Consider the following 20,028-nt stretch of genomic DNA (forward strand, 5'->3'; position numbering starts at 1 on the left):
GAAAAGTGGGTGACAACATACAGTAACATACACTAAACGGACAGACAAGGGTTAATATCTGGAGAAAAAACCCACATGAGCACTGGCATGACAGTGTGGGAATTATTGTCACTATTGGAAGGACTGCCAAAAAGAATCTCCTTTAAAAACTACATTTCTTTTGTTAAGAATGATGTTTTGGGAATGTGGACGAGGTAGAGAGTCTGTGTTTCTGAAAATAAAAAGTGCAAAGTGTCTTTGATATGTGAGATTCACAAAACCACACACGTCTACGGCAGGTTAATGCTTAATTTTAAAACAGGTCTGGCACACAGTTTAGTTTACATGCACTGAAGAGGCAACATGCAGTTTTCCCATAGAGTTTTTTTTTTTTTATCTGGAAGGCTATCAGAAGTTACTGTAGCGGTTTTAACTTGGTTTCATCCTAAAATCTTTGATTGTGACTGAAATAGTCTAAAATTTTAAATAAGAACTTCACAGGCATTACAGTAATTGAGAGTCACAATAAAGAGCAGGTAAGTGATTAAAATGACTTTACTGTATTAACATTTTATTCAAAAATTTAATATTTCCAATATTGTGCAAAAGTCAGGTTCTGGAAGTAAAAATCGCATTCATTTTCTCTGTAGGGGAAAATTTATTTGAACAATAATCTATAACAATAATCTGTTTTATTTGCATTAAAAAAAGTTTTTGTAAAATTACGGTTGAACCCCTGATGTCCAATGGATTATTTTATGGATCTTCTTGCTACATTTCTAGACGTTGTGTTAATTACATTATCGTCTAAGGGTCAGAGAACTGTCAGAATGCCTCAAAAATATCTTAAATTGTGCTCTGAAGATGAACAAAGCTTTAACACATTTTTTAATGACATGAGGTTAAGTAAGGTAATGTCAATTCTTCTTTTTGGGGTGGAGAAACATTTAAACATATTTCTAATTATGCAACTATATGAAATATATTGTTTCTAAATAAATCAACATCTTTAAATCATTTTTTTTTTAATTTGACTGTCATTCACAAAGCCTCATGGGACTGTACAAAAGTTCTTTCCCCTCACAAAAACCCAAGTACTGTCAAATACTTTTTATTTTAAATCCCTATGAGAAAAGTCAATGGAAAAATTACTTTCAGAACAAAGCTGGTGAAAAGTGGGTGGATACTGCTGCACTCTATTTTGTGTATACTTAAGACTATTGCACGCTTGAGTCCAACATTTTTGCATGTTTAATTTGAACTAATGTTGTATCAATCACGTTTACACACTGCTTTTGAAACTTGTAGTCATAAAAAAATATTTTGCATCTTTACATCTGTAGCATGCATTTTGATGAAAAGAATGGCAAATACTGAAAAGAACAGAAAAAGTCATACAGAAATTTTGGACTCAGTGACCTTTAGTCTGTTAATCTTGATAATGTGCAGTAAACATAAATCTAATACACTAAGAAGCCTATCTTCTCTATACTGCTATTTTTTCTCTATCATTTGCACAGGAAGCTACAGTAAAACTCTTGGGATGCCCCGCTAACAGTTCTAGCACACCTGCCTGTGAGAATCTGTAGGGCACGTGGGTCAGGCGCAGCTGTTGCATGGAGGGATAGTAGGGGTCGAAGAAAGCAGGCTGGGTGGCACTGGGGGGGACAGAGGGAGTCCTTCTGGGCCCCTGAGGGAACAGCAGGGAGCAGTGCAGCGGTAACGGCTGAAGCAGAAGCGGGGTCTGAGATTGCGGGAACGAATGCTGGGGATGTACGCTAAGCTGTTGTGTATTAGCATGGGTGTACTGGTGTAGCGTTTGCTGTATATGTGGTGACCGGTTAATGGTGGTTTTATCGCATGGCCCCAGAGGAGAGGCGGGCGGCTTGGGCTGGCGGATGCAAAGGGAGATCTGGGAACCAAAAGGTTGCTGTGGAGGGCGAGAAGCAGCAGACGCGGGCGCAGACAGACAGTCCATACTGAAGCTGTGCTGGAGGGGGCGTCTGCGGGAGGGCTACACGTAGACGCACACAAACACACACATACACACAAGGAAAGATGAGCCAAACAACGCAAGTAAACACAGAAGGGGTGACAAAGGCAGAAAATTAGTGAGGCACAGCATGGATGAACGCGCTTTCGTTTTGGTCATCGACACAAGGGCAGGTGCGACTAGCCAACACACAAACAGACATCGGCACCTGGACAGGGTGATTGGCAGATCTGACAGAGAGCAGAGGGTGCGTGAAAGGAAGAGTATGAGGTGCTTTAAGCCACACACAGAGCGGATGAAGAGATCAGCCCAGCCCATCAGTCACCACAGTATGAGAAACAAGACTGGGAAGGATTTAAAACCATGTCAAAAAGCAGACAGACTAACACTATCAATCACAAAAATAAAAACTACAATTAAAATAGTTTTGAATGTTCTTAAACGTTTACTATCTTATTTAATGTGAAAAAAGATTTTATGCTCACCAACGCTTCAATTAAAACGGTAATACTGTAAAATGATTTTCTATTATAATGCGTTGTTTAAATATTATTTACTTTTCAGCAGTCATTACTACAATCTTCACATTATCCTACAGAAATCATTAGAAAATGCTAATTTGATGTTCAAGAACCATACAATCATTCTTAAAAAAGTTACTATATTGTGGAAACCACAATATGTTTTCTTTAGGATTGTTTGATGAATGCAAGGCTTAAAAGTTTTTTTTTTTTTATAGAAACCTTTTGTAACTTCATAAATGTCTTGGATATGTCTCACTTTATTACTTTCTGAATAATTTATACATTATTTCATATTTTTTTTATTTTATTTCTTTAAAATATATTTAAATCGTAGTGCATTTTCTACTAAATAAGGTAGTTGGGAAATGACCTATCATAAGACTCATTGAGTCAACAATACGGTTAAACTGTTGCCAGGAAATAAAGACTACACATTTTAAATGCGCATACATTTTTTTAACTTAATTTTGTCAACTTTGAGGAGCACAGTCAGCACACTAGCACATACAGATCTCAAAGCTGGCAAACAAGGACTCCACAAAATGAAAGTCTTGATTTCATGCTAGTATTCATTTTCATCCAAAAATCTGTCTTTTAACAGAAATATGGAAAGATTATGACACATCTAATAATATTTATTGTCCCTGCAGCTTGTTCAAACCGATGGAAGTGATAAGTGAAGACAGAGAACCACACGGAAAGAAGCATTTTTGCATATGGGAAGCACATGTAACATACAGCGGGGTCCAAAAGACTGAGATCACACTGTACATTTGTAACGTAGAATCAAATCCAAATACAGAAATAATAACATCTAGGACACAAATGAAAAAAAAGTTAATCTAATAATATAACTTTTAATGTACTAATTAACATAGCTATATACTTTGTATTAAATTAGGCAAACTAAAAATACACTATTAAAAATAAAGTTGCTTCACAATGTCATAGAATGGTTTCCATAAAGAACCTTTAACATCTGAAGAATCTTTCTGTTTCAAAAACAGTTCTTCAGATTATAAAAACGTATATATACGGCTCTTTAACTGAATGCTTCTCTGTGGAACTAAAAATGGTTCTTCTATTGCTTCAATATGAAACACATTTATTTTTAAGAGTGTAGAAACATTTATCTTGGTGGTCTCATTACTTCACACCTCACCTTATATAAATCACAACAAATGAGAAACTAGAACGGTGTTGTCCAAGACACGTGTTGGATACAACAGCATTACATGTCAGATGTTACATGTCAGAAGACGTGACCTGGCACTGGAGAGCTGAGGTTATAAACAGATTAATAACAGATTTATAAAGAGAATGCCTGGAAAAGTACTCCTTAACTACAAGCAGATGCAATCAATAAATCACAACAGGAAATACATTTATAGTCTTTTTCTTTGATACAAAAAACTGAATAAAACATATTGCAGTCAAAGTTTAAGAAGGAAAATTACTCTACTGCTTAATTACTCTGTGTTCAATGTAATTTAAACACACACACACACACACACACACACACACAAGTACCCCTAACTAGACAACATGTGCTAGAGTGACAAATGGTGACACGCTGTTAACCTTGCTAATAAATCTGCCGTTCCAGATGAACTCAGGCTGCCATAAACGTGAACAGCCCAAATGACTTAAAAAAATGATGTTATTTTTGCAGCTACACATTGATGAGGATATCAGATTGTTGACTTACTTTGGGTGGTGCTTCATCCGAGCCTCCCGAGTCCCAGGATACGGGGACCTGTCTCCTCATCTCCATACGGCTGCGCTCCTCCTGCTGAGCCTTCTCCTCCGCAAGGATTGTACTGCACAAACAGCGATGGAAAACCGTGTCAAACAACAACATCCTTCTTCCAGGATTACAGGAGATCTAAATAAGGATCCTCGAGCTTGCGACCACTCTTATAGAGCAGGTAGGCAAGAAACCTCTTTTATACAAACGCAAATGATAAATTTGAACTAAATTTTTCCCTTTAAATCCTAAAAATGGGTGTGAGTTCAAGTGAATGACATTTCCAGCATGCAGTTGGATGGAAGGCGGAGTTACGCTATAAATCACCGATGAGTCAGTGTAAGACTACCAGGGGAAAAAAAGAGCAACACACATCCATGCTTGAAATACTATTCAGACTATTTCACAATCAAATATGTCACGACAAGCTGTTAGACGTCAGTGTGAATGAGAGGATGACAGGCATCTCATCACGTTAACATATTTATTCCGTCATCTTCTGTCATGCTAGACTGCTTAAATAAAGAGACGTGTTGAAAATTAATATAAGGATTTATAATCTCTACATTTATAATAACATGCATTAGGAAACACTTTTATTCAGCGCGGATGCTTTAAATTGATCAAATGTGACAGTAAAATATTTATAATAAAAAATAAAATCTTTGTTTACCCAAAATATTAAGCAGCACAACTGTTTTCAACTGCGATAACAGTAAGTGTTGTTTCTTGATTACTAAATGAAATTACTAATTAGAATGATTTCAGAAAGACTATGCAACACTGAAGATCGGAGTAATAAAAAAGATACATTTTAAAATATATTAAAATAAATAAAGGCTTTTAAAAAAGGGTACAAAAAACATATTGAAAAAAAATATTACTGCTTTTATTTATTTCAAACATTCACTGTTCAGATGACTTTTAAAACATAAAAAAACTCAACTTTTGAATGGTAGAGTGATTTCAGGGCAGTGTCCGCTCACGATAGACCCCAATATAGACACAATAAACTCCAATAAATTCACAGCAATGGCTTTAGTGATCAGACAAAAGCCCTAAAGGATGAAAAAGTTAGTAATGATCTTGAAACTCACCAGACAGTCCTTAAAGTGTCAATATTTGAAGTTTGTACATGAAGCCATGCACTCAGAGGTGGCTACAGAAACGCAAAGAGGTGCGAAGAAATGCTGGAGCATGTAAGTCTTAGGGGTGAGAGAATGCAAGCTGACCGAGAGAGGGACTATTTCTGGAAACTCTATTATCTCTGAGAGAGACCTTGAGTGTGTGGATGGAGAGAGAGAGAGAGAGAGAGAGAGAGAGATGCAGGATAAACAGAAGGAACACCTGTTGTGATCAATCCAGACCTGCTGAACTTCCCCACACCCAGACCATCACTCACAGCTATGACTGCTGCAGGGGTCTCGGGCTCTCAAAAAAATCAAACCAAAAGTCCAGGCTTAAAAGCTCTTGAGGATTACAAATGTATCAAAACAAAAGTCTGAAATCTGTTCTCTCAAATATTATTTCATAAAATGCTTTGTAACACAAATGGTTAAAATGTTCAAAAGGAAAAAAAAACAAAAAGCAGTTTAACATTCTTAATATTCTTACGATATTCTTAATTACGATAACCTTAAATATTGTAATAAAATCACACACAAAATAAGTGTTTTTAAAATAATGTTTTGTTTGTAGAATACTTGCGTGTTCCGTGTATATTTATAGTGTTAAACATATTATTATATATTATCTATATTATTATTTCACATTATATTATAAATAAACATATTTAATTTGTATAGAAAACATTTTTCTAAAATGTATACATGCATGTGTGAGTTTTATATATACATAATATATTTATACACAGCATTGCATTACGTAAACAAAAACTTTTATTTAAAAAAAAAAAAAAAAAAAAAAAAAAAATATTATATATATATATATATATATATATATATATATATATATATATATATATATATAAAAAAAGTTTTGGTCTTAACAGCCCTTAATAAATAAGCATAATCAATAATCGATTAATTAATTAAAAAAATGTTTTCCTCACCAAAAATGTAAGAAACTAAACAGAGCAAATTTCAAATTAAATCAAAAATCTATATAAAAAATGATCTGAACATAGATAGAAATTCCTACACACAAAATACAGCTTCAGTCCCGTGATTAGATTCAAAAACTATTTAGTGTAAAGACAAACAATGATTCATTCCTCAAGTTGTTTGGGCTAGACTTTCTTTTTGCAACCGCTGACAAAGACTTCCGAGGAACCGACACTGGACTTTAGAATTTCAGCATCCTGTGTGTCAAACCCATGTGACTTCATTACATTTCATAACCCTCACCTCTCAGCGTTCCCTGTAATACCCTTAAGAGTAACTCCAGAAAAAGTTTGTTAGATTACAACAGCTGTTTAGCCATTACAAATGTGATGCGTTTTTTAAAAACAAACTGAAATGACATGACATCATAAAAATCATAAAATCCACTAATTACAGACATTAAAAATACAGCAGCTAATTTTCTTATCAAACACAACAGGACATTGACTAAAGCTCTGCTCTGATAGCTTCAGCACCGGTTACGGCAGTAATTTGGCTTTATGCATGCTGTTAACAGTGTAAATATTTACATGGTTTCCTAGAAACGGACATTCAAATTGGACATACTGTAAATTTAAAGAGGGTAGACACAGGGATCTGTATTTTCCAATATGCATTTAAAAACATCTCACTCGATCTAAGATACCTAAAAAGGAATTAATTTTATACTCGAGATGCAACATTACATATCCGCCTCAATCTGGATATCTGGGACGTCTGTGTACAACCTGAGATCTTGGAAACAACTAGTGCTGTCAAATCTGTTTTTAGCAAATAGAAAACTTGGATGTTTTTGCTGAAGGCAGACAAGATTCCTCAGATTATTAGGGATTCAGGTGTTTGATGGCCTGTCAGAGTACAGCTAGTTTTTTCCCATTTCCATTAGCATTTACGGGAATTGACTGCATGTGTGGACATGAACAGACATTTGGTAACTCAATACTGTTGTATCATGAAGGATGCAAGGAGTGTGTGTGTGTGTGTGTGTGTGTGTGTGTGTGTGTGTGTGTGTGCCTAAAAGGGCAGAAAAAGAATAACCTGAGAATAAAAGAAGAAAGATAAGATTTGTGTATATTCCAACTATGAAATCAGGTCCAGACAGGAAGTGTCATAGTCATGCAGTTGGTGAATCAAGGCTTAACAGGTTTAAACTTCCCCTAACAAGCACTTCTGAGTGTCTATATTTAAATATACACTACCAGTCAAAGGTTTAGGTTCACTTAAATTTCTTGATGCCTAATACAGTTCATTAATAATGTCATTATTACAATATTTTTTTCCCCCGATCAAAACTGCAGCATTTATTGGAAACAGAAATCAGAATAGAAATTTTGTAACATGCTAAATATGTTTTTACTGTCACTGTTAATCAACTGAATAAATCATTAATTAAATGAAGCATGATTTTTCCCAAATAAATAAAGTCTTACATTTTTATTTGATAAATCCTCCAACTGTAAGTTACATTATTTTTTTACTTAATATAATAATTATAATAACATAAATATAACTTAATATGTTCAGTGAACATTGCTTATAAATGATGCCAAAAACCAAAATACAAAAAATGAAAAAGTAAAGAGTAAAATAGGCATATACAAATATTTGTGACTAATGGAAAGCATAAAATAAATATGAACCTAATGTAACGCACTAAAGAGTAAGTTGAAGAAAATATTCAAGACTTATTAGTGTGCATCATTTTGACAGCACATTTTGTATCTTGGACTTCAGAAAATATGTTTACATGAATGCACATTCAGATATGGACAACTTAAATTAAAACGTAACAACCACAGTAAATGTTTCAATACAGCTCTAAACCAGATTATTAAATGACAATTGAAAGTGGAGTTTTCCTGAGTTTTCAAAAGTCTGTAAAATGCTTTACAGCTCTATCCTCGGTAAAATATGGGTTCAAATAGGGCTGAATCTCTGCTTACTGTACAGCACTAGCAATCTTTAAACACAAGCACTGTAGTCAGACATCTAGAGCCTTACAGCGCCCTCTACTGCTATGAGGCAGATTCATTTACTGTGCTCATGAGACTCTAAACCATGAGGGTGAATGTAAATGTGGACGTCCACAAACATATCAAGTTTTACATACGCGAACAAAGAAATATTCAGCCGTGACCGTGACCAACAATACAAATGCTGTTTATAACGAGTGGAGCACAATCTGTGTATTTGTGTGGACTGACCTCAGTTGGCCTTTGAGCTCGGTGAATCGAGGTCGTTTGCTGGGGTCGTACGCCCAGCACTTGGTCATCAGGCTGTAGAGGGTCGGTGGGCAGTTGGGCGGCATTGCCAGACGCTCGCCGTTCTCGATCCGGCCTATCACATCGTTGTTCTTCACCCCTTGAAACGGCTTCACTCCATACATTAGTATCTCCCACATGCACACTCCTAAAATACAAAGTGGGGTTAAATACACACGAACACAACAGCGAGATTCCACCTCTAACCACTCAACTTTACGCTAATTAAAGGCGGCTATAAAGCAAGAGCTGTCACTTCCTGCACCATTCGTCACAGTAAAACACATGCTCACTTACCAAACATCCACACGTCGCTGGCTGAGGTAAAACGTCTGAAGTTTATTGACTCTGGCGCCATCCACTTAATAGGCAGTTTTCCTTTAGAGGCTGTGCAGACGGAGAGAAAGAGGCAATGAGTGTAAATTAAAATGAGCAGCGGTCTGAACATTCAGTCAGGTGTAAAGGTTCATTCACACCAAGGAAGATAACAATAATTAAAACTATATTAGCATTCACACAAGCTGATGATAACTCTACAGCTTGCAAACATAATTGTAGCACAGTTTAAAGTAAGATTTGCATTCTTTTCCTGTAGGCTTTTTTGATGCTTTACTCAAGAGAAAACATTAATACCTTTATAATAAGAGCTGTCCTCCATGTATCTAGACAAACCAAAGTCTCCCAGCTTCACGCAGTCCACTGAGGACACCAGAACATTTCGCGCCGCAATGTCCCTGAAAAAAATAGAGACTTCGCTTTAGAATGTGCAGAGTCTTAATATGCTTGCAGAAGTGCTACTAGATTCTGTCTGCAGCAGTGTTCAACGGGAAACAGGCGCTGTTCATTTTCAATTATGATGGGCTGAATGATGTGGAGACGCACCTGTGTACGAAGCGTTTGCTCTCCAGGTATGCAAGAGCTGTGCTGAGCTGGTAAGAATACAGGATGAGCGATGCCAAATCCAGACTGTACTTCCTAATCTGAAGAAAGGAACGCAACTGAAAAGCAAAAGCAGAGAACATTTTCACAAACATGAAGAAAAAGCGACAAAAACAGTATTTCAAGAATTCACAGAACTAAACTGATTTAAAACCAACATTACGCACTAGATGGTGCTGTTGTATAGGTCAAAGGAAGCTAGTGTCTATAGGAGCGCTTGTAATGAGGTTCAGTGGCATTGTTATGATGCTTTTCCTCTACTCATATACCAACGCCAGTTAAAAACAACTCTGCTTAAGTGTACTGCAAATGTTGATCCGTTCTGATGCATAAAGGACTAGACTAGTCTCCTATCATTCAACCGCTGCAATGAAAATAGAGTTTAAACTTCGACCGCACAGGACTCTGCGGATATTATTGGTGAATTGCAAGTTTTTAAATACATACTTTATACATACTCAGAGATTCATGGAACGTCTTGGATATGCCTACCATCCAGTGCTAACGATTAATCGTAATTAACTGCATCTTTTACTTAATATATGTCTGTTTGTTGTATATATTTATTATGTATATATAAATACACACAGATACATAGCATATACTTTGAAAATATTTACCTGTATTTACACATAAAATACATGAATATAAATACATATCATATATATGTAACACTTTTCTTAAATATACATGCATGTGTGTTTATATGTAGACAGGTAATTAAATGTCAGCTAAAATAACTAAATTTGCATATCCATTTAAAATGCTCTATACTTGAATTAAAAAATAAAAAAAAATATCACATAAAAACTCAACTCCGTTAAAAATGTTTTCTTTGGGGATCTGTGACAAGCTGGAACATGTTAACTTTAAGATGTTATTCACAATGATTATTTTAATAAGATTTGAATTTCTTTGAATTTTCTTATGTTTTTGTCTTAATTGTTTGACCATAGATGTCAACAGCAATGGACTTTTAGGGAAAGAGAAATTAAAGTAAGCCCTTTTAATATTTAGTAACATTAACAATTTTAATTAAAATGCTTAAAATACTAAAATGAAAGTGTGCACCCGACATCATATTTGGAGTTCACAACAGAAGTCCTAGAGGTTCATATGAGCTAAGATAAGAGGGTCTTCGAATATTGCCTTGGGACTTTGGGTAACTGGTTTAGGTTGATGCAGGACCTCTGCTAAAACTAAATCAGACCTTTCTTTAGCTATTTACCAGGTAACTGTTTTCCATCTGAAAGCCCTACGCACACAGAGAGGGATTGAATCGGAGACGTCCTATGAAATACAGCCACCACTAGCAATCATCTTTACTACGGCTTTATGGCCAGTTTACGAGACAAGCTTGCATGATGGATTCCTCCAGCCTCAACCCGGCTGCCATCTTTGTGAATAATACGACTTTAATGGGTTTAATATCAGGTCAGGTTCCTTCAGAGATTTAAGACATGTACAAACCCCTCCCCCAGACCCAAATCAAACTGCTACACATAAACCAGATTGAAAACCCACCTCTCCCAGCGTGCAAAGCTCCATGATGATCCACACTGGGTTTTCTGTAATGACGCCAATCAGCTTTACAATATGCGGATGATCAAACTGTCGCATAGTCACTGTGGGAACATCGAGAGGTAAAATTAATACAACATCAACATAAGATTTGATATTTTAGAAGAATACATAACTGCATTTGTTATGAGAAATATACACTACTCTTCAAAAGTTGACTCTAAGTGAGATTTCCTTTTTCCCCACAGTGTGTTAAATTGATCAAAAGTGACAGAAGAGACAGAAGAGAATTATTATTACAAATTATTTTTATTTCAAATTAATGCTGCTCTTTTGAACTTTCTATTAATAAAATATTTTGGGGAAAAAAAAAAAATAATAAAGCTGTAGGATGTGCATCATGTGTATCTAAATCGGCAAAAATGAATGGATTAAACATTTAAATAAATAATTATTTGATTATAATCAAAGGATCTAAGAGCTGTGGCTAAAAACGTCATGTTCTGTTTATTACTGTCTGACTTCTTCACTTTCACCACACATACACTAGCACCTGTTCGCGTGCACAAAAGCCAACAGCTGCGCTGTTGTGAAAATGTTTGGAGTTTCAGCACCAATTAACCAAAATACATTCCTCCAAATTAGAGCGATGGAGTTCTAATGGACGGAGCCGTGGGAATGACACGGATAATGCAGTGCCGTTACCGGCTGCTGGGTATCAGTGATTTGACACTCACAGGCCTCCTGGAGAAACTTCTCTCGAACACTGTCCGAAGTGCAATTCTTACACGTCTTTATCGCCACAGAAAGTGCTGGGTTCTCCTGACAAAAAGAAAAAAGCATTTTAATAACGGTTTCAGCAAAGCTTTCAGATTAGTACAACATTAGTCTTTTCTTGCAAAGAAAAAGTCATCATCGCTTTAAGTAATTCATACTTGAATGTAGACCAAAATATTTTATGTTAGGAAAAAAAATAAATACTTTTATCGATTAAATATTATTTAAATCAAAAGTGACAGTAAAAATGTTACGTTGTTACAATTTGTTCTTTAAAAAAAAAAAAAAAAAAAAATTAATTAGCTTTTTTAAATACTGAAGAGTAATAGTTTATTACATTTACAATAACATTATTACAGCAATTATATTACAACAAATGATATTTGAAAATATATTAACCTTTATTTTGAACTGTAATAATTTTCACAATAATAATTTCTACTGTATTTCATATCAAATAAATGCAGTCTTGGTGAGAATAACAGACTTTTAGGCTTTTTGAGCAGTAGTATAAATAAGCAAGTTATACACAAGTTAAATAATGTAATAAAATATAATAAGTCATTTATACCGGACATATGTAAATCCCTTGATGAACGTCTCCAAACTGGCCCTCTCCTATACAGCGTCCCAGCTCAATTCTGTCTCTTTGGATCTCATAGTCCCTGGCTGAAAGACAAATCGGACCCAGTCAACACCTAAAAATACTACCTCACATATGATTATCAATGACTGATTTTCGCCATGTTCAAAGAAAAAGAAAAGACACCATGCAATTCTTCAGTCTGCCTGAATCAGTTCATATACAATATGTTTTTCAACATGGAATCCATCCCATTCATGCCATACCAACCCAATAATCAATCAACAATGCACATAAGACTCAGTTTTTCAGTAAAGGGACAGTTCACCAAAAAAAAAAAAAATTCTTTCATCATTCAGTCACACTCAAGTTTGAGGAAATCATACAATTTCTGGTCCACAGCATTTTCTTTGATACTATGTTAGACAATAGTGACCAGTAACTGTTGGTTACAGGCGGTATTCAAGCTGCCTTCTTTTATCTTCAACAGGAGAAGGAAAAAACGTAAGTTTGAATAAATAATGACAGAATTGTGATTTTTGGGTGAACTATCCCTTTAACAAGAAAAAAAAAATCAATAAACTTAACAAGCCCTCTGAACATTCATACTTAAAAGTGTCAAAGCCAGTTCAGATCACCTTCAGTGGAAATCGAAGGTGTCAAATCCAAAAAAACGGTTATTTCTGTTTAAAACATTAGTAAATAAAGAAATATATACAAATTTAACCACAAGAAACACAAACAGGCAAAGCAAAAGCAACACACAGGCCCCACCGTCACAAATAATTCTCAAGCATATGGAGGAAAGGGAATGAAAACAGCAGGAGAAACAGCTTTACCTTCATCTAGTCCATAATATTCTGTTGTGCCGATATTGAGAGAAAACAAAGTAGCAAATATAACACCGAATAACATTAAGGCCACCATTTACTGATAATTATATCCTTTTATGAAAAGACATTTTAATTCATCAAAGCATTGTTTACAAAAACTAAACAGTAAGTCTTGTTATTAACGCCCAGTAATTTTAACACTTAGGTGTTAATTTCACAGTTGCTGGCAACTTATTTAATAAAAAAAACTGCATAATTTCTTTTAAAAACAATACCTCCTGTGGAGCAAATAGGCAAATAAACATAATATCCTGTGCAGCAGTGAAATCTGTATTATGGGCTAAAAGCTTTGTTATTTGGTAAAAAAAAAAAACACGTATTTAAAAAGTTTAAAAGCAAATGACAAACAAACTATTTTTAAAAAAATAAAGTAAAAATTTGATATTCATATATCAATCATATCTTATTTTAGGTAAAAAAAATAAAATAAAAAAGAAAAGTGCTGTCATCGATTAATCGAATCCAGCATAAAAGTTTATGATTGCATAATATTTGTACTGTGATTATTTATCATGTGTATATAAAGAAACAAGCATACTTTTTTAAAATATTTACTTGTATGTATATGTAACAAAATATTCTTAAATATGTTCTATTAAATATATATATACACCCACACACATATATAATAAATATATAACAAATATCTCACGTAAACCAAAACATTTATTTTAAATGTGAATAATGACGATTCATTTAATTTTACTGTAATTGCTGCAACTTAACCAGCTTTCTATAAAAATGTTATTCAAGTAAAAGATGATTTTGGATTACAATTGTATAACAACATCAATAAAGACATATTAAATAATTTCAAGAAGTAAATGTTCTCCAAAACATGGCACAATAATAGTGCACATGCATAAGTCATGACTGCAACAATGTTTTCTTTTCAATAATCTACTAAAGAATTCATCCAAAATAACAACATGACAACACTATTTAAGATCATACCCATTTCAGTGCTTGCTCACCATTGCACTGTGTCTTTCTCATGTGTCCTTTAAGTACATGCCACAGTGTCCATGTGCCCAGTGCCGGTCAATACATGGAATTAGCTCTATTTTTACAATTCAGCTTCCTCTATTCAAGCCCACACTGAGCAAATGATGTTTGAGACACAAGCGCACAGAAAGGAATAGACAAAACTGAACACCACTCTACTCTAGAGTTCGGTTTCAGACCTAAACGAACAGCTAAGCAGAAAGCGACACCGACTCAAGCAGCTATAAACATCTCGAGAGCGTCTGTGCCGGTGATGCCAAGCAACAAGCTCGAAAGGCAGGTAGATAATAGAAAGTAGGTTAGGAAAATGTGATTTATTTGCTTTAGAGGATGCTTTTAAAACAGCTGAGCTAACTTATAAACCTAAGAGTGTCATGTATCTTCCAGATTTACACTTTATGTCATTTAAGTAATTAAAGTAATCCTTGCAATCGGTTTCACAGTGATTTTGAGCAAGAGAACTGGTCTGAGATCAGTATGAACCTGTGATACTCACTGGAAGGCATGGTGTATGTGTCCTCTTCGTCAATGATCTCAGCGTAGTCGTCTGTTTCTGAAAAGGGAAAACAGTATTTTAAACCCAAACATACCAGGACCGGCTAAAAACAGCCCTTCCAAAACCAGAAACGCATCTTCTCATCTCCGGCACAACTCACACACTGCTTGGCAATCACACATGTCGTCTCTTCCCCATTAACGCTGCGCTGCTAAGTTTAAAGTGTTTGGATGCCTGTGCGTTCTGCAAGGAGATTGAGCTGGCTTCGATCGCATCCACACAGCTGTGATATCTAAGTGCGTTTAAACGGCGAGTACATCTGGAAGAGAGGGGGGGGACTTTCTTTCCAAAGCATTGGTGTCACTTGGAAAAACAGATGAAGTCATGGGTAATCTGACAGCTATTGTGTCTGTCCTGTCTGGTTTTGAAGAAAAAGTTTTGTTGAGTATTCTCCACGCAGCGACGTGGCTAAAGTCAACCGATTTTGACAGCTCATATTGACTGTCAGTGAATTCCCATGGGTGGAGTGCTGTGAGCAAACACTTTCCCCTTACTGGGAGAGAAAGGGATGTGTGTTTTCAGCAGATAAAGTCTCCAACGTGGCAACGCTGTCTAGTTTTACCAGATCAAAACATCAAATTCCATTGTAAGCTATACCGCTGCGAGAGATCACAGATACACACCTAGGTATTTTGTTTTTCTTGAGTTCACAGAACTGAAACATGGGAACTGAACGCACTCAAACTGTGCTATCAAAAAGAAAAACACTGAAGCAAGCAACCGTTCACTTCTCTTCTGAGGTCTCGGAAAATAGTTCTTCTAGAGGGAGAAACTGCAGCTCACTTTGATTTATGCTTAATGTACTTTTTGCACTCATTTCTAAAAAATAAATCTTGCGCTGAGTTAGTATTCAATGGCATAAAGTTTGGTTAAAGCAAAGAAAAAAAACAACAAATGATGAACATCTTATTAAAGGACATGCTAAATGACTACCGTAAAACCTGGAACCTGTTAATACAGTTTCTGGAAAATGACCAAATATTGTTTTTGTCTTTCCTAGCCCTTGAATAATAACTTTTGTACCTTTGTAACTGAATTTTTGGATGCTTTAGGGGCTGGGGATGGGGGATATGAGAGTTAAAAAGAAATATCTAAAATGTTTTTATTAGATATTTTCATGCTATTTTCCATGTCATTTTTTGATTAATAAAAATAAATAAATATATGTATTGATAACTAATACTTGTATTTCTCTGACTTTTTATGATAATCAATATACATGTTGCTTTAAAATTGTACAAATAATGTATAATTAATTTTAATTAATGCACTAACATGTAAGTGTAAAAATTGTTTACAAATATTAAAACATTTTCATGACAATACCCAAAATATCTAATGCTTTGCTAAACAGCTATTACAAGTTAAAAATGTAAAAAAAAAAACCACATTTTCCAACTTTTTAATTTGAAATTATCAGTAAGACTTTTCGGTTATTTTCATAAAATATTACATTGAAATGAACTGCAAACAATAAGAATAAAATCTATGTGGTGATTTTGTGATGATGAACAGATAAATCCGTTTTCAACTGACTGAGATAAAAAAAGCAAGTGAAATTTAAATCTTTTATCATTTGAGATTATTTTTATAATTAAAGTTATATTCTCAAGTCACAAGATAAAGATGAAACCTAAAACTAAAATAGTAAGGAAACATATTCTATATATTAAATATCTGGCCCCGCTCAACTCAGCAATAAGATATAATAAAATAGGACTTTACCATCCCCACCAATATCATCTGTGGATCCAATCAGCATGCAAAAGATTTAAAAGAGAGACAGAAAGAAAGAGAAAGCATTAGATTAATGTCTTCATCAAAAGACATTACTGAGGAGAGGCAACAGAACGAAAGAGTATTTCATGGTTGTTTCACAAAGCAATAAAGCAAAGCCCCAAACCATTATTATCAACAGATAGAAAATGCATTCTTATTCTGCAGGCTATACTAAAAACACATGCACTCTAAAACTGGGGACTTTCCACTTGCACCGTTACTACATTCAGCTAATGCTATTTTGAACACTCCAAACCTCAAAAAAAAAACCTTTTTGCATTTTAATTAAGACTTTTTAAGTACTTTCATTAAGCCATTATCCTTTTGGAGACCACAGGCTCTTTTAATTCAGGTGACTTCAGGTTTAACCATCCTTGTGGGAACATTCAGTTCCCATAATGAAAGCCAAACCACAGCAGGGTTTGACAGTATTTTAGAATCACAAGGTTGACCACCATTTTTCAAACAGGACAAGAACTGAATTAGAGCTAGAAAACATCAGAGTTTACACAACATGGTTGTAATCGGTTACAGATCCATTATTAATCAAATGTGAGGTCACATCTCAGTCCTTTTGGATGGGTCTTACCTGAAACAGAGATGGCTTTGGCCCGGACCCCTTGCAACCGTTTCTCATGGTTTGCTGATCTGTGTGACAAAGGTTGAAGAAGATGAATCGTGTACATTTTCAATCAAACTTAATCACAACTTGACCTTTTCCACACTGATCTGTGCTGAAGTCACTGAGCGGGTCTGTTCCATTAGCTTGAGGGAGGGGGGGGTGACATGACAGATGGGCACTAACACAGCCACAGTAATGGCTGCGGGTCACATTAGTTGGAGGTACACTGAGAGATTCCACACGTCTGAGCCAAAGATGCCAAAACAGCAAGAACAGGGCAAAAAGAGGAACTGAATCTAACTAATGAAAAAATATGGTACAACACTTTAGGGTCTGAGTTTTGCAGCTTACTTTGGAGCCTTCGGGATAGACGGAAGAGCTCTCTCTCCTTCTGTTGACAAACAGTGAGCAATAAAAATGTGAAATTTTATTAAACATTAATACGGTTAAGCTGTTGTCAATTTTTATATGATTTGACCGAGCGCTTCACCTTTCTGTACACGGACAATAAACGACGACGAAGTTCTATTAACAAGTTTACAGTAACCATCGATGAGATCAGCCATGTTCTCCGCTGTGTTCAGTGTTGAAGTTGTTACCGTCAGAGGCTGGAAAATGAACGAGCACAAAAGGTCCCAAAACGTACCGGATCCATGAATAAACGGCACATATAAGCAAAAAATGACAGACTGAAAAAAGTGAGTGGAAGTTACCTCAGGTGCTCCAGCTATATCTAACTGCAGGGTTCCCTTCCTTTCTCGCTCCTCGAACTGGATACTCTGCACTTGTGTGAAGTTAGCAAGGTGTGTTGGCTGCAAAGAAACAGAGACATTCAATACACTGTGAATCTGTCCAGTCCCTCATCCATTGAAACGCACAATACTTACATTTGAGCCTTTGTCCGTCAAATAACTGATGCCCTCCTCGGGTCCGATGGCCAGCTCCACTGATATCACCCAGCTCGACTATCACACACACAACAGACACGTTTAACTCAAACATGCACAAACTAAAAAATATAATGCAAATATAATTAATGAATAATTACTTATGAGTACTCGTTTGAAAAAAAAAGGCAAAACGACATTGTAATTCATCTTTCAGCCAACAGGGGGCACTGTAGACCTTTAAAGTAGTCTATCATCATAAAGACAACAAATATGATAATCAAGAGATCTATTACATGTAAATGACTTGTGGCTTTATTTTAATGAGCTGAATTAATTAACATCTAAACTCAGCTCACCCCGAGAGCGCATTTAAAACACTCCTTATCAAATCTGTATATAGGTGAAAGGATCTCGAAGAACTTGAGGATACACTGCTCGTCGTTCAGATTGGCGAACTGTTTAAAAGTCTGCTGGATCAGTTTCCGCAGGGATTTAGCCTGCAAAGACAAAAAACAGTGACTTGTAATTAAATTATGATATTAATTATAAACCCTTAAAGGTGTGGTGTGCAGGTTTTTAAAGACAGAATACTTTCTTCCATCTGAGATTAGTGAGAACTAAATGCCATTCAGAAGATGACTAGAAAGAACTGTGAAGTACTGTTTTGTTTCTTCAATACTGCTTAATCAATGGCACACGGGGACTACCTGTATGATCTTGCCTGATGCAAAAATTACACACTTCACATTTAGGTATAGACAACAAGTGATGCAACAAACAAGGACATTTGTAAATCAGTATTTCTTCAGAGAGGAGGAATTGAGGCCAGGGAATCATTTTGATGGCCCAAGCATAAGACCATAGACAAGAAAAATCAAAGGTTTGAACAACATTTTTATTTTTTTCTCTCAATAAGGGGTCTTAATCTAAACATAAACTGACAAACGGGTTTCTAATAGCTTTCAAGCCAATCTTTAAACGGTGTAAACAAGCCCTGTCAAATTATGCAAAAATTATCAAAACATATTCATTATTCAGAGATGATAATTAGCCAATTAGAATCAGGGTTCTCTCCTTGAGAGATCTAGAATATTTGTAAATCTAAAGACCCTCAAATTAAAAACCCCAAAACTGGTCGGCATTTCTCTTTTCCGTCGACCTGGGCTTGGGTTTCCATGGCAACGGAAAAGTAAAAGGAGGTGATTTTGGCCTGCTTTGGGGGTAGAATGTAAAACATAGAGAGGAAGAGAAGAAGAGAGTGAATGCCACAAAATATGCAGGAAGCTTAATAAAGAACAGGAGGATCCCTAGGGAACGCAAATACCATTTCCATTCTCAACCTCAATTCCCAAATGCGCACAGACTTAGAATTTACTCAAACAATTAATGATGCAATGAGCAGTAAAAAATTAGCAGCACAGTACTTTGTCACTGCACCACTGCAAAGGTGATAAACAATATTTTGAGGTTAAAAATGTTTAATGTACATACATTTATTTTATTAATAGAATTTTTTTTTTAATTTATTGTCAATTTAATTTCATTTAATGCCATTCATGGGTTATTTTCTTGTAAAAGTGTATAAAACATGACTATTTCTCTGTATAGATATATTTACAATAAATATACCAAATTTTACAGAGAATAATGCTCCACGAATAACAGCAGACATCATGTCACAGCATACTGAAAGGCTGAAAGGGACTAGGTAGGTCAGGTGGAAAAGAAAATCGTCTCTCTGGCAAACTGCATTTCATTAGAACGGTTCCCTTCAGTGGCTTCTTCAGAAAGAGAAGGAAAACAGAACTGGGCCAAAACATCTCATGGGTGTGAGAC

General features: G+C 35.4%; 1 protein-coding gene across 16 annotated transcripts in view; it reads right to left on the bottom strand.

Annotated features, from left to right (window-relative positions):
* The window catches only part of ptk2ab (protein tyrosine kinase 2ab), a 54,623-nt gene that overhangs the window by 10,946 nt on the left and 23,649 nt on the right, over nt 1–20,028 (bottom strand). For 4 of the 16 annotated variants that reach the window (XM_043260745.1, XM_043260740.1, XM_043260738.1 and 1 more), the window contains 18 exons: nt 18,549–18,689; nt 18,190–18,267; nt 18,016–18,114; nt 17,793–17,910; nt 17,654–17,693; nt 17,270–17,328; nt 16,627–16,644; nt 14,842–14,898; nt 13,287–13,307; nt 12,436–12,533; nt 11,825–11,909; nt 11,091–11,191; nt 9,510–9,625; nt 9,261–9,361; nt 8,925–9,014; nt 8,571–8,775; nt 4,205–4,316; nt 1,553–1,669 (listed from right to left, as the gene is read on the bottom strand). In XM_043260745.1, coding sequence (XP_043116680.1) covers nt 1,553–1,669; nt 4,205–4,316; nt 8,571–8,775; nt 8,925–9,014; nt 9,261–9,361; nt 9,510–9,625; nt 11,091–11,191; nt 11,825–11,909; nt 12,436–12,533; nt 13,287–13,307; nt 14,842–14,898; nt 16,627–16,644; nt 17,270–17,328; nt 17,654–17,693; nt 17,793–17,910; nt 18,016–18,114; nt 18,190–18,267; nt 18,549–18,689 — 1,656 coding nt within the window. Of the gene's footprint in view, nt 1–1,552; nt 1,670–1,999; nt 3,777–4,204; nt 4,317–8,570; nt 8,776–8,924; nt 9,015–9,260; nt 9,362–9,509; nt 9,626–11,090; nt 11,192–11,824; nt 11,910–12,435; nt 12,534–13,286; nt 13,308–14,841; nt 14,899–16,626; nt 16,645–17,269; nt 17,329–17,653; nt 17,694–17,792; nt 17,911–18,015; nt 18,115–18,189; nt 18,268–18,548; nt 18,690–20,028 lie in introns of those variants that run through there. The other 12 variants (XM_043260744.1, XM_043260746.1, XM_043260747.1 and 9 more) reach the window with 8 other exon arrangements.

Source organism: Puntigrus tetrazona, chromosome 16 (assembly GCF_018831695.1).
Source record: "Puntigrus tetrazona isolate hp1 chromosome 16, ASM1883169v1, whole genome shotgun sequence".
Lineage (NCBI taxonomy): Eukaryota > Metazoa > Chordata > Actinopteri > Cypriniformes > Cyprinidae > Puntigrus > Puntigrus tetrazona.